At 46.3% G+C, this 14,160-nt stretch overlaps 1 protein-coding gene and 1 non-coding gene across 2 annotated transcripts; both read left to right on the plus strand.

Moving 5' to 3' along the window:
- The first annotated feature begins 680 nt into the window (after positions 1-680).
- On the plus strand, positions 681-752 carry Trnap-cgg. Its single transcript has one exon. It is a non-coding gene; the product is annotated as a tRNA-Pro (tRNA).
- Positions 753-1,228: 476 nt separating this feature from the next.
- On the plus strand, positions 1,229-7,540 carry LOC117148484. The gene is given in 4 exon segments (XM_033315864.1): positions 1,229-1,534; positions 1,614-2,050; positions 2,269-2,394; positions 5,310-7,540. Coding segments are annotated over 4 exon segments (1,473 nt in total). The 5' UTR covers positions 1,229-1,333; the 3' UTR covers positions 6,019-7,540.
- Positions 7,541-14,160: the final 6,620 nt, after the last annotated feature.

Here is a 14,160-nt window from a genome sequence, read left to right on the forward strand (position 1 = left end):
TTCTCCTGAAACTTTGAAGAGATTCGTTGACAGGCAGATAAAGAAAACATTTGTATTAAGTTCCAAAGAAGCTTCTTACTATGTTCCCAGGACATTAAGGAACATAATTATCCTTTGTTTTAAATTTACAATTAGCAATTGTTGTTTCTTAAAAAAAAAATAATAAAAAGGCAATGATTCCCCGCTTTGTTCAGTGTAGTGAGTGCATCGCGGCATCGGTGGCATTGCATATTTTTAGGGTTTCCCCGCTGCTTGCTGAAATTTGCACATTGCAACAAACTATTTAGCGGGGGCAAGGGATGGGGGGCGCCAATTTGTCATAAATCTCGTTATTTTAAATCGCCGCTTGGCATTCCACCACGAAATTGTGTATGGGTAAATGGGCCTTTTGTTTGTATTGATTTCTTGTTGGCTGCTCGCCTTGCTGGTTTCTGTTAACGTCAACGTTATCGGGCGACAACAGTTGGGAAGATACATATGTACATACTATGTTGGGGACTAGGAGCACCATTTAAAGCGAGTCGAAAAATATGAGATATTATCGTAATTTGCCAAACAAAGGTTTCAAGTTCCTTAAAATCGCTGGTTTAGATTCTTAGCAAGGGGATGAACGAAAGGAGAAAGTGCGGAAGACGATCGCTAACTTTTTATTGGGTGATTGGCAGAAGGTCATTCAACGAGGCTCGTTGGTCTAGAGGTATGATTCTCGCTTCGGGTGCGAGAGGTCCCGGGTTCAATTCCCGGACGAGCCCAAGTGAAAGAGTAGTTTTTTTTTTATTCAGCTGTGAAAATATGTTTAAAATGAATATTATTCCATTTCATTGTGGAAATTGCATTTTCGAGGGGTATTAATATTTTGCATAAGCTTGCGAATTATGTGCGAATCCAAAGCTCATTTTAGTGTTCAGCCCAAAAGTATGCTGCATAATAGTGATCTTTTGTACACTGACGCCGCCGCAGAGGCGCGCATTTCACAACACTGTGCCGCAGCTGCTAATTGCCGTTACATTTTGCCAGTGACCGACACTTGAAGAAATGTCCAATCAGGAAATAGCTAAAAAATTAATTTGATAGAACAAAAAATACAATTACCAAGCTATTATTATGATGTCACCCGAAAAATCCCATTTTCGATGCATTGATTAGTAAATCTTATTTTTAAAATAGCTAATGTCTTCTGAGAACTTAGCCATAACCATAACCATAAAATGTTTTTTCTGGTGTTTGGCATTACACTGTCAACACTGCTAGAACATCTGATCTGATTCTGAATTTGCGCGGATCATTTTTCTAAGAAAACTGTTTAAATCGGAGGAAACAGGGAAACATCGAAATGGAGTTCCTCTACAACGCTAGTATGCACTGCGAAGATGAAGAACGCGTCAATTTCTACAACATGGACAAGTTCTTCGTGCCCCACGTGCAGGCGAGGGAGCTGGAGCAGCAGGCGATCCTGCGGCAGTTCGCGTATCAGAGGCCGCGGGGATTTGCCCCTCCCACTTACAGTTATTACCAGGGATTCGGTAGCCTTAATGTACACACACACACACACTCACACAACTCCGGCGGTGGAACCTTGAGTAATAACTATATCCTCTCCTGTCCCCTTGCAGATGATGACTATGGACATTACCAAAACCGAACCCGGTCTCGTCGGGCTTTCCTCCAACCAACAGCAGCAGCAGCAGTCGCAACAAAGCAACGCCGGGATGAACAGCGGTGGCCAGAACAACGGGCCCAATCCGAATGGCAACGGGAACGTGGTCAATGTGGTCAACTCCGGCGGTGCCGGTGGCGGCAACAATGGCAACGGGAATGTCCAGAGCATCGCCGCCGCTGCCAACAATAATAACAATAACAACAACAACGGCAGCCAATTGTGCGCCGGCTGCGGCAAGCACATCCAGGATCGCTACCTCCTCCGCGCCCTGGACATGCTGTGGCACGAGGACTGCCTCAAGTGCGGCTGCTGCGACTGCCGCCTGGGCGAGGTGGGCTCCACGCTCTACACCAAGGGCAACCTGATGCTCTGCAAGCGGGACTACTTGAGGTAAGCTGCGATTTAAGAAATACTAATTCCATTTGATAGTGTAGTATATAGCTAGAAGTAATATAGACGATGGTATTCATTAGTCATTTGTTAAGCTAAAAATGATACCAATTCTTGAGAACTTAGCTCCATAATGCATGTAGATTAAGTATGCATTCTATTCTATTCTATATAAACATCAACCTGTTTACTAATCCATTCATAACTTTTCCCCGCAGATTGTTTGGCAACACGGGCTACTGCGCCGCCTGCAGCAAGGTGATCCCGGCCTTCGAGATGGTGATGCGTGCAAGGACCAATGTCTATCACTTGGAGTGCTTCGCTTGTCAGCAGTGTAACCACAGGTGAGCATCGAAGGGATCTGGTCAAACTGGCCCATTGCCTCATTGTGGGCAGCCCATCCATCATCCATCGTGTGCGAGGAGCGACCAAACGATTTAGCATGCATTTTTATGGGCAATTTGCACAGAGATTCGCATTGAAGGTGGCCGCATGAATCCCTTTTTAATCTTTGGCCCATCGGAGCGGGCCCAAAGTGGCACTTGAAGTTTTATTAACGTGCCGCCAGGCAGCAAATTGCCGTCGTTTACAAGCTAACGGCTAAACAAATGGGGTGAGAAGAAAAAGGCCCTTTAGTGTCATACGTTTTCTATGAAAACCGCATAAATTTCACATTGAACGGAACGTACCGAACGAACCGAACCCTTTTGGGTGCCATCAAGTCATCGCCCAGCATTCCAAGGCCTCAAATATTTTATTTGACTTGGCCAATTCGTGAAATGTCACTCTGGAGAGCTTTAAACTGCAGCCCGATGGCCCGGTGGATGGGGTCGCGTCTCATTCTTCCATTTGGCCGGTTCGTTTCGTTTGGTTTGGTTTCGTTTTCGTTTCGGGTTTCTGCATTAATAATGAGGGCGCACATATGCCTCCGTGGCTCCCGGTCCACCAGAAACCTCCGGCATAGTCGTCGATTGTGCAACGCAACAAGGGAGCGAACATTAAATATTAAAAGCGCCGCCACACGGTGCTGGCTGGTAAAAAATATTGAAATAAATGTTAAAACATATTGGCATATTGTGAGAATCGTCTCCACCCGTTTTGGCCACCGCTCCTTATCCGGGAATCTCCCCGCTTTTTGCGCTCCTGCTGGCCCTTTGTTTTCGCATTGCCGAGAATTGGCTTTAAAAATGCAACAGGAGCAACGAACTTGGAGGAGTTCACCCTTGCGGAGATGCCATTATGGCAAACTTTTGACTTCTATAATCCTACTTACGCTAGAATAATATAGAACTCTAATGCAGATATAGCTTAGTCTAATAGCAAGTGATTGAGAGTATGATAGGCCTTGTTTTCCAATATTTCACCACGCTATCCATACAAAATGGCCAGTGGAGATGCATCCCCTCCTGCTGCTAATCAATTTTTCACGTAAATTAATTCAATTGCCGAAAAAATCCATTGAGGCGTGGCCACATGGCCAGCGGCTGCTCCTCTCCGCCTTGTTGGTTGGTCGGATGGTTCGGATGGCCACATTTAAAATGCGGGCTTTCATTTGGCAAACAAAAAGAGTTTTCCTGTTGAGTCCTGCCGCTGATTCCCGAGTCCTGAGTCCTGTTGCTGTTTGGGAAATGCTGCAAAATGCATTCGCAGTCGTCGGTGAGGTTTGCATAATTTCCTGTCGTCAGCACTGGACGACGACATCCTTGCTCTCCTGCGATTGGAGTCGCATCCAAGTCAAATCTTTCGCCCACGCGAATTTTTTACAATATTTTTTCCGATTTTATTTTGGTATGTACTTCCTGTTGACAATTTGCTGTTGGTTTCTTCTGATCGACGGGGAATGGAGCCGGAGGAGGAGGCGGACGAAATGCCCGGATGTGCGAGTCCCGCACAGAGGCACTCACTTATCAACATGTCCGTGTCCATTTCCATAGCCATCACCATTGCCATCGCCATCGCCATCGCCATCGCCATGTCACAGGTGCGCTCAATGCCAGGCCAGCGGCAAAAGAAGCAAAAGTTTCGACTTTGTTGACTCGTTTTCATGGACTTTTGTTGCCCTGTTTTGGTAGATAAACAAAGCGCTTTTTTGCCCGCTCCGGCCGGCCAGATTTCTGTGCACTGCTCCCTGCCACGCCCACATGGGCCGTCAATCGATTTGGCCACGCAACCGAAACCAGCGGGCCAACAAAATGTTGACGTAAATCAAAAGCCAAATTTCATATCCGCTGTAAGTCTGCTGTAAGCTGATTTACCCAGACTCCTTGCCAAAACGGATGCAGTGTGTTCCCGTGCCATTCCTCCTCGGGGAATCAAACTTTAAACGTTTCTTTTTTGCATACGCCGGCGGAGGCGGAGGGCGTTAGAGTATTGCAGCAGGATAGCAGGATATGTGATGGAAAGGATGGATAAAGTTCGAGGCAACTTGCAAGTTCTACCAGATAAGAAAGTAGTAGTGGTATCCCTAAACGTGCACCTCTCGTCGTCTGTGTTCTAAGGAATAAGCACAATCTTCCTTGGTCTTTCTCACTTTTCAATACCAGATCTAGATGGATTCAAAGGACATCCACTCGTCTGCTCAACGCGACTCCATCTCATCCCCAAGTGAAACGCATCCTTTTTTCGGCTTTTTTCGTTTGTAATGCGAGCTCCCTTTCGGTTTGCATCGAGTGTATCTGTTTGCTGTGGGCCGGAGTGGGCGTGGCATCCGCCTCCGCCATCCGTACAGGTGCTAACATAAATATTTTGACAAAGGGCTCCATGCCCAGGCGGCAGAGCTTGCCGGGAGCCAACTTTATTTGCAGTTGGCTGAATGTACTCTCGACTCCGTACTCCAACCCAAGTGGAGCCAGCTCTCCAGGCTCCTCTGCTCCAGCCACCCTATGCTCCTGCCACACCAACTGTTGCTGACAGCGGAGCGACATTGCCTAGCGCTTATCTGACTTCCTTGTCCTTGTGCTGGTCCTGTTTCGGTCCCGTCCTGTCTGCCATTCGCTGAGTAGCTGTCCTTGTTCCTTGGAACCGTTTTGCTTTTGTTTTTAGACGGCAGTTCCTGAGTTGCCGTGGTGTGGCAGCTACAGTCGCCATAACCGCTGTCAATTGTCATCGCTCATCGTCGTTGTCGTTGTCTTTCTCGTTGTGCCTTTGATTCCCCACACCGATTTCTGGGGCTGCCTAAGCGTGTGGAAAAATCGTTTCCACTTCCTATGCGACTTGTTGTTCCGTAGTACTAACCGCTGCCGTTTTCCGGTTATTTCAGATTCTGCGTGGGCGACCGATTCTACCTGTGCGAGAACAAGATACTCTGCGAGTACGACTACGAGGAGCGCCTGGTCTTCGCCTCGATGGCCAATCATCCGATGCTCAAGCGACACGTCTCCTCCTTGGGCCAGGGCTCACCGACGGGAGCGGCCGGAGCGCAAAATACCGCTGGTGGATTGCTGGGCGGCGGACCCGGTGGCGGCAATGTGAATGGTGTGGGCATGGTCAACGGACCGCGCACCCCAGGTGATCACAATAACAACAACAATGGCCCACAGACACCAACCGGCGGTGGCTCACCGTTTGCCGCTGCTGCTGCTGCCGCCGCCGCCGCTGCCCATATGAAGAATCAACTGGGCGCGTCCAGCTAAAATAAAGCCCTGGGCATGGGCGCCACTGGGGCTGTTGTGCCGGGGTCTGGAGTCGGCGCTGGAGTTGGAGTTGGAGCGGCGAGTCAGCAATTCTACTCGGGCTTCGGGCTGCAGCATCAGCACCAGCATCAGCAGCATCACCAACAGCAGCAGCAACAGCAACAGCTCATGGGATTGGGCCTAGGAATGGGCGGCGGTGGAGGAGTTGGAGGAGTAGGAGGAGGAGGAGGAGCAGGATCCGCCGGTGGACCAGGCGGAGGGGCAGGAGGCGGAGGCGTTGGCAGCATCGGAAGCGGCTGCAAGCGCTACCAAAGAAAGTTTTACAACCGCAACTGAGGAAATCGACGGGGGAGAAAACGCTAGCGGAAGGATGCAGAAATCCAGAATCGATATTCAAATCTTCGTTTGCTTTGACTGAGTTCAAGTTTTATAGTTTTAAAGGCCTAGTTTAGTTAGCCTACAGAAAAGTACTTGCTGAATTTGCAGACATTTTTAGATCCTAACATTTAAGAGACAATATGTTTACTTAGTTGTATTTGAGAATAGCCCCCCATTCGTTTTTAAACTAATTTTAATTTCGTTTCCACTACATACTGTACATATTTTCCTTGTAAACTGTTGACGTATTAGCGGGATCCATTTTTTTTTACATACTCCACCATATAGATATATTCGTATTTATCTATGTATATGCATAAATAATTTTATTTTCACGCTCGAAGCGTGCGGTGCCAAAAGAAATTCAAAGCAGTGCCAAAAAGTTAAAAAAATAAACGAAGGACTAAACTGATGAATGTGGAGTGAATCACAGGGCGGCTGGAGGAGAATCGGATTTGTGGACCTGCGAAATCGAGAGAGCTAAACATCCCCACCGATCAATGTTCGATTTTCCATGTGTCCTTCGAATCCGGAGGAGCCGCAGGATCGTAGAGTAGAGTCAGATGACGAGAGATAGATGAGGAGGAGCTAGAGGGCAATTGGCAAAAGTGAACTTTGATGTGTAAATATTGAGACATTCTGCACACGACTTAAGCACACATGATTTTTGTTCTGATTCCATTTTAAGTCTGTTGGAGCAACGTTGTTGATTATTATTTAAGTTTAGTTTAGTGCGAGGCTAAAGAATGTTCTTTCCACGGCGAACGTTGTATAGAAGTAGCTGGAGCTGGATGATTTCTAGGTGGATTTTAGATGAGGTATGATGGCCAGATCCACGATGGTCCAGCGTTAGATGTAAAGCGCCTAAGATAGGTCGATGTAAAGTTAAGGATTCGTGTGCGTGAGTGTGTATTTCTATAACCAAGCGAACTAGTTACAATATGGGTGTATTTATTAATCCTTTTTTTTTTTTGCAATCTAATGTAACACTAATCAATATGCGTAATTAGCGTTCGAAAGGAGCTAGCGAATATACTAAGTACGGGAGAAACCAAAGTGTGTGTATAAGCATCAGTCTATCTACGAGCGATAAACAATACTACCTATCTATCGAATTACCGAAACTATGTTAAATATCGTAATAATCTAATAATCGGAAATAAGTAAGAGCGATTATCCAATATTTTTTTGTATTGCATTGTTAGAGAGCAGGCATAAAGTTAAATCAAAAATATCTAAAGTGTAAGATAAACCCGCTTAGACTTATATATACGTGCATATACATTACAAACACAACCCATAATCCGAGTTTTGGACAGCAATCAGTAATAATGAAAGCAGCCAGAACGATTGCAAGTGAAAGAAATCAAAACTAAAGAGAAAAGAGCGTAAAAAACACTTAAAAAAAACCTAAAACAAATGCAAATGCAAAAACAAAAGGAAACAATAAATGTAATTAACAAACATTTGAAAAAATTAACCCGCAGTTGTGTTGGCATTCATTTCATCGCGGGCCAAGGGATTCCTACCATGGTATGGGATGGTATATGGTGTATGGTATGATATGGGGTTTTTTGGGATGTGGTCCTCCCCCTCCGTTTTGCCAATTGCAGTTTGTCGCTTGACATTTGTTGACTCTTTCGCTTTGACGGCCATTAATCACGGCATTGTTGCTGCCAATTTGAAATCCACAGCCCAGACAGCCAATCCGCACCAGAACGGAATGGTATGGCATAGTGTACGGAGTGGAATGGCGGCCTGATAAATGATGCCTCATATTTTTGAGCCCCGGGCACCGTTCCGCAATTGAAATAATAAAAGCTGTGGCAGAATCCCTCCAGCTACTTCTATAGCTACAGCCACATCCACATCCACAGCCACCACCCGAGCCATTGATTAATGAAACTTTAAAAGGGAACACGCGTCTTTTGTCTGCGACGACCGCAAAAACTTTGCCATGGAGATAGCGCATCTTTTCAATATACGATGCAAAAGTTTGCCGTCTTAGTGGATGCGGATGGGGATCCAAGGAGCCATCAGCCATCAGCCACCAGCCAGGACCAAGACGACGATGCCGATGCCGATGCCGCCGCCACAGGCCATAACAATAAAAGTCATTTATAGATTTCGATTTCGGGCACATGTGAGGAGGGCGCCCGATGGGGGGACTCCCCCCACCCTGCCCCTAGGGGGCACCACTATACAAGGATACATATACATATATAACTATAGTTTCGGGCTGCTTATCAGCACTTTTGGTCGCACGAGGACTCGAGGGTGGGCTGAGAGGGTGGATGATTTTGGTTTCTTTTGTCTTTGGCTGGTGTCATAATCAGTATCAGTGTGCTTATGAAAATGTCCTTTGTTGCCCGAATTGCTTATCAGCACGGCCCGCCCATTTCCTTGTCGTCGCCATAAAAATCTATAAAAATAATGTTTCAATTCGGCATGGTTGGGGATCCTGGGGGCCGGGGCCAAAGCGATGCTGTCAATCAAGCGGGGTGAGCGGAATGTGTCCGAAAATATTATGATAAGCCTCCGTAAGAGAAATCGCTGGCATTGCGGAATGGATGGGAAAGGGCCAAGCCACCACCGCTCATCAGGTTGATTAATTAAACGAGTTTGCGCCAAACTCTTTTCATGTTTTAATTACGCAAATACTCGGCATAATTTACCAGATGCTATGACAACAAGAGCGAAGAGCGAAAAATATGCATAAGAAACAATTTGTCTAAGCTGCGGTGCCCCGCCCCATATCTCGGATCCACCCAATCCAATCCTACAAACCAAATTCCCCATCCTGTAGCCATTGTAATGCGACAACTGCCAGCGCCCGCCTTGTGTCAACTTCAAAGTGGAAATTCCAGAATTCACCTTGTTTGCATATTCCTCTCCTGATCCAGTTGCCGATTATGGTCCTGTTTCAGTTTCGGTTCCTGTTCCTGCTCCTGCCCCCCAACTCCTTCCCATCTGGGGATCGGGTTGCTTTGTGCAAATTAGTTTAGCGGCATGACCGATTCACTCCGGCATCCAAGTGCAAGCAATTTTAGCCAAGGACTTACCTCGACTGGAATGGGGAGCAACCTAGTTCTCGGAATTTAGGCATGTGTATGGTGGGATCAAGCTGGCTAAACGTTACATTTATCATATTTCCTTTGGTATAAAGCAAGTTAAATAATATATGTATCCATGTTTGGTTAAATAAATAACAGAAAATGTAACCAGTAACTTTCAGAGGCAAAATATTTAGTTGGAGAAGTTACTTTGAATCGAATACAATACTATAACTTGGCATAGTACCATTTGAAATTAAAGGGAATGTTCATTAAATATCTTATAGAATAAAGAAAATACTTTTATTTTACTATTTATTACTATAGGATTAGTTTACGACTATATTTCCTTACTGCTATATATTTCTTGTGATTACTCAAGTGTTTGCTTTTAAAAATAAGCAACTTACTATCACAAGTATTGTATTGTGGTATAGTATTAGTAGTAGTAGTTCCTCCTTTATTAAGATGCAGTTTATAGAGCTGCCGGTCTCACAAGTGCCCTTGTGAAATATGAGTATCTGAGATTGGAATGGTGATGGGATAGTTTCCGCATGCCACTCCGTAGTTGACAATGCACTTGGGGCATGCCATAAATATGCTTTGGCCCCCTGCTCTCGAAACTAGTGCCCGGGGCCAATCAAGAGACGGCTGGACGCCCCAACCCACCGAGTGGGCAGCATCCATCCCCAAGCTACCGCTAGCAAGATGTCCTGACCCACATGTCAAGTGGGGGTTGCCCCCCGTGGCAAAGGGAAGGGGTGGCATGGAGTGGGCTGCGTGAGCGTGGGCGTGGGAGTGGCCAAATGCCAAATCAGCGTTGTCGTCGTCGTGTCCTTCGTCTTGAGCAGAGCGAAGAAGCGACGAGAGCCGAGGAGTGGGAAGCAGTCGCCGAAGGGGACAGTGCGGAGCGAGCGAGAGAGATGCGTGCGAAATGGCAACGCCCACTTGCTGAGGCCCCACCACCACTCCACTCCACAGCCACCCCCACCCGACAGAGCCACCCCAACCGCCGGCAGCAGAGGCGAGGGCGCCAAGAAAAAACCACTGTTAGCCGCTAACAGAGCTCTGTAAAGCGGCAGGAGGCGTCGCCTGCTAAAAAGGACTCTCAACGTGTATCCTTTCTGGCTGCGCTTTTTCCTCTCTTCCTCCTCCGCAGTCGAGCTCGCTATCTGATGCAGACAAACTACTGCTAGCTGCACTTCCTGGAGGACGGGGTGGATTCCAGTCACCCCGTTGCAACTATTCGTCTTGCTCACTGTCACCCCCAAAAGTTCCGAACTCCTCCATTTAGGCACATGGTTCCTCAACACGGAGCTGGTTGGCCTGCCGCCCCTCGAAATATTTATAACGTGCGGCTGTGTTCATGATTTAATTAAAAACTTTTCCTTGCATGCAGTAAAATGCACATTCGACGACTAAAAGGGCAACTCGATGGCCGTTAAAGGGTCGAAATCATATAGTGGCGGAACTTAAATGGTAGAGGAACTCACTGCTTAAAGTGTGTAATTCAAAGCAATGAACCCACAATTTATGCTTAATAGTTTAATTAACTCGTTTACAATCGATTCGAGTTCTATAGTATTGCTGATTATCATTATCAGCTTTCTTTTATACAAGGATATGAATTTGATGCAGAGAGTAACTTCGAGATTTAAAGCAACTCAAATAGGAATCCTTAACTGAGATTTAAAATAATAATTGCTAAAAACTTCTTTAGTTAGTAATGGATTCAGCTTATGAATGCTATCACTTTTCCTCTGAATTTGAAAATTAAAAGAAACTTACCTTTTTTTAGCCAAAAATAAGGCAGCTCTTAACATTTTAAACCCATCAATTAAGAATCCTAGAGTGTTATAAGGTAAAATGTTTCGCATTTCGATCGCTGTTTATTTGAATATTTTTGAAAACTCCCAGTATTTCATGTCAAACTATTTCAGAATTTAAAAATAAGTTAAAATACTGTAAGCCTTTGTGAGAACTGTTGTTACTCAACCAAGAAGTTTTCTGATTTCCAGACTGGAATAGCACGCCTAAAGTTTATTGTTCGTTTTCTTGGCTTAGTCCTGATTGGAGGCAATGAAAAGTTCTGAGATACATTCATCACTGGCCCAATTCCTCACACAGCCTACATAAATGGCTAGTTAATGATCTCAAAATGATGAATATGTGCATCCAGGGATTATCCGGCCGTGTGTTTGGGATCTTAATTGCCAGCTGGCTGCTCACTCAATTCTCGATTCCCAGCGCACGGCTCCCGGTGGCTGGGGATAGTTGTAGGTCTTGGCTAAGACTAAGTCCTGCCGTAACTTTGCCTCCGAATGCCGGAGAAAATGGGACTGTTTGTGGATGGGAGTGTGGGTATGGGATGTGGCGGCAAGCCAGGGCAATTTGTATGCAGGCGCCATAAATTAGTTAGGCCCAGGGATATACAGACAAGGCCAGACGCTTCACGTGCGCCACTCATTTGTCTCGCGTCAGAGCAGGTCCACTCCAGCTCCTGCTCCAAATCCTCCTCCAGCTCCTGCTCCTGGGGCTCGAGCTGCCCCTTTTGCTTTGTGCGGGCGCAGGAAACTTTTTAATCTCCTACGATTATTCTCGCATTTGCCATTTGTTTACACAAACACATGGTGGGGAAGGAGGAGGAGGAGGGTACTGTGTCTATGTTTGAGCTTATCAAATAATGGCAACATTTGCTGCGATTCCCCAAGCAGACCCCACTCCCAGCCGCTCGCAGTTCCACGTTCTAATCGCGGTTAATCTCAAAACAAACGTTTGCCAATTTATTTTCCACTTTAGCCGGGAACTTTCTTCTCGTGCCCATCAGTCCATCGTTGCCACCACCACCATCAGCACCACCACCACCATCAGCACCACCAACTTGCAGCTCGAACTAATGACTTAATTTATCTGCCACAGGGCTTTCAGCGGGCGCCAAATTAAGTTGATTGTTTCTGTTTGCCCGAAAAGCGTTCAACGAACGCCAAATGAACTTGGACTCGTGGGCCGGCCCGCATTTGCTTTTCAGGGTCGAATATTGGCCAGCTCCTTGCCCGATTGGATTTACTTTCGTCGGCTGGCCGGGGGAATGACAGGCTCATCAGGGAAGCAGGGACATACGAACTATATATATAGAACTATGGGACTATGCCATGGGAATCGACTTTCTCCAGGCACAGGCCAAGACTTTCTTCGAGGGTTGGCTTAATCGTTTTGCAATCTGTCGATGATTGCGTATAAATGTTATATCCAATTATGCCCTGTTGTTCCTCCAGCCTCCTTCCCGCCGGCCATCCCGCTTCTTTTGTTTTGCCCATAAACATGACAGATATTGGGAAATCTATCATTGTCATTATGCTTCGATTGTTGGCGAACATGAGCAGGAACATGGGGCAGGGACGTGTCATTAGCATGGGGCAATTTGTTAAGCTCCTGCGCCTTCTGCCACGCCTCCGAGCAGCGAACTGTCGCTGCCACATGAAACATGCCGCTGATTGTTGTAATTAATCGAATTAACAGCAGGCCAGTGCCCCAGCCTCCATCTCCTGGCCATCCTGCGCTGCATTGTCCAGCACGGCGGACCCTTCCCGCCAGCTTCTGGCCTTTGTTTCGACTCGCCTCGCCTCGCTTTGAATGCGCAAGCGACGCCTGCATGTGACAGTGATTAGACGGAGTCCTTGCAACCCCTGCCCCCGCCCCTGCCCCTGCTCCATCGACGTGGCAGGCAATGAGCCGTTATGTATAATCAGGCGTACTCGCACCCAACTCCATTCACTGGGACCGCTCACTCAACCCTAACCGCAACAATACGCAAGACTCACATCCTTTGATTTGCCCATCGCATGGGGGGTTCCACGTTGGGCGCCATATATATGTACATATGTACGCACATGCCATGCGGAGGGTATCTAAAGTTCGTAGGCCTCTAGCCGCTTATCTTATCTACGTATTTGCTGGCCATTGGCTACTTCGGCGGACCGGAGGAGGAGTGGAGCCCTTTGAACTAGCTTCTGCAATTGATGTGGGTAATCCAGGCGGAAAGGGTAAGCGTATCCCCCTTTGGCTAATTAGTAACCCCCCACTATTAACGCGCCTAATAAGAGACTGATTATATCATTATAATAAGATTGGCTTCTATTTTCGACCCTTCTATTTGGTGGTGAGTGAACTAGTTTTGAATACTGGGTTACTATATTACAGTCGAACCTTGGCGAAGTTACTAATTGGAGTCCGAACAACATTTGCTTAAATAATAATATTCCTTTCCAATCGTACTACTCTTATTAGCTGAAACCACTTACCCCTTATTTATTTTTCAATTTTTAAAACAATATATTCTAGCCATAAATTATGAGAAATCCATTCCCATTCCCACTCATCAGTTGATTGTGCTGGCAACTTGGTTAGCTTCAAATGGAATATGAAGCACTAAGCACCACTTTCTGACATGAACTTATAATGGAAATCATTCGTACATCTTGTAGTACCCTTCTCCGTGCTCCGTGCTCCATTCTGAAACATTCAGAGACCAGAAACAGCTGGCCGGAGTCGCGTTCGCGAAGTAATCCATTAAAAATTGCTCCAGCCATTATCTACAACTCGTATCTGGCAAATGTCCTGGCAGCTATCGAAATGGCAGAACTACGTGAGGAGTCGCGAGGATCCGAGGCCTGGCGAATGTAGCGCCTTTATTGCCTGTGAAATTAGTATTTATGAGTGGAGCGGAAGTCGACTCGCTGAATAGGCGTCCTGGGAGGCAGGCCGAGCGAGCTGGGCAGGATATTAGAAATGATTAAGGCACCTGAAACATTTGCAATAAAATTGAATTATGACTTTTAATATTGGCAAAAAAAGAAGCGAATACAAACCAAACGAAACGAACTGAAAGGAGGAACAGGGAGAAGGTAAAGGGCAGAGCCACCCCAGTGGAAATGTGAAAATTCGCAGGGCTCACGCCATTCGATCTGTTCCAGCCGAGAGTGGCGAGGCGGGGGAATTACCAATTACAATTTACTTTAATGGCCACTGCTAATGCCGCAACACTTCT

The sequence above is a fragment of the Drosophila mauritiana genome, chromosome X (genome assembly GCF_004382145.1).
Source record: "Drosophila mauritiana strain mau12 chromosome X, ASM438214v1, whole genome shotgun sequence".
Taxonomy (NCBI): Eukaryota; Metazoa; Arthropoda; class Insecta; order Diptera; family Drosophilidae; genus Drosophila; species Drosophila mauritiana.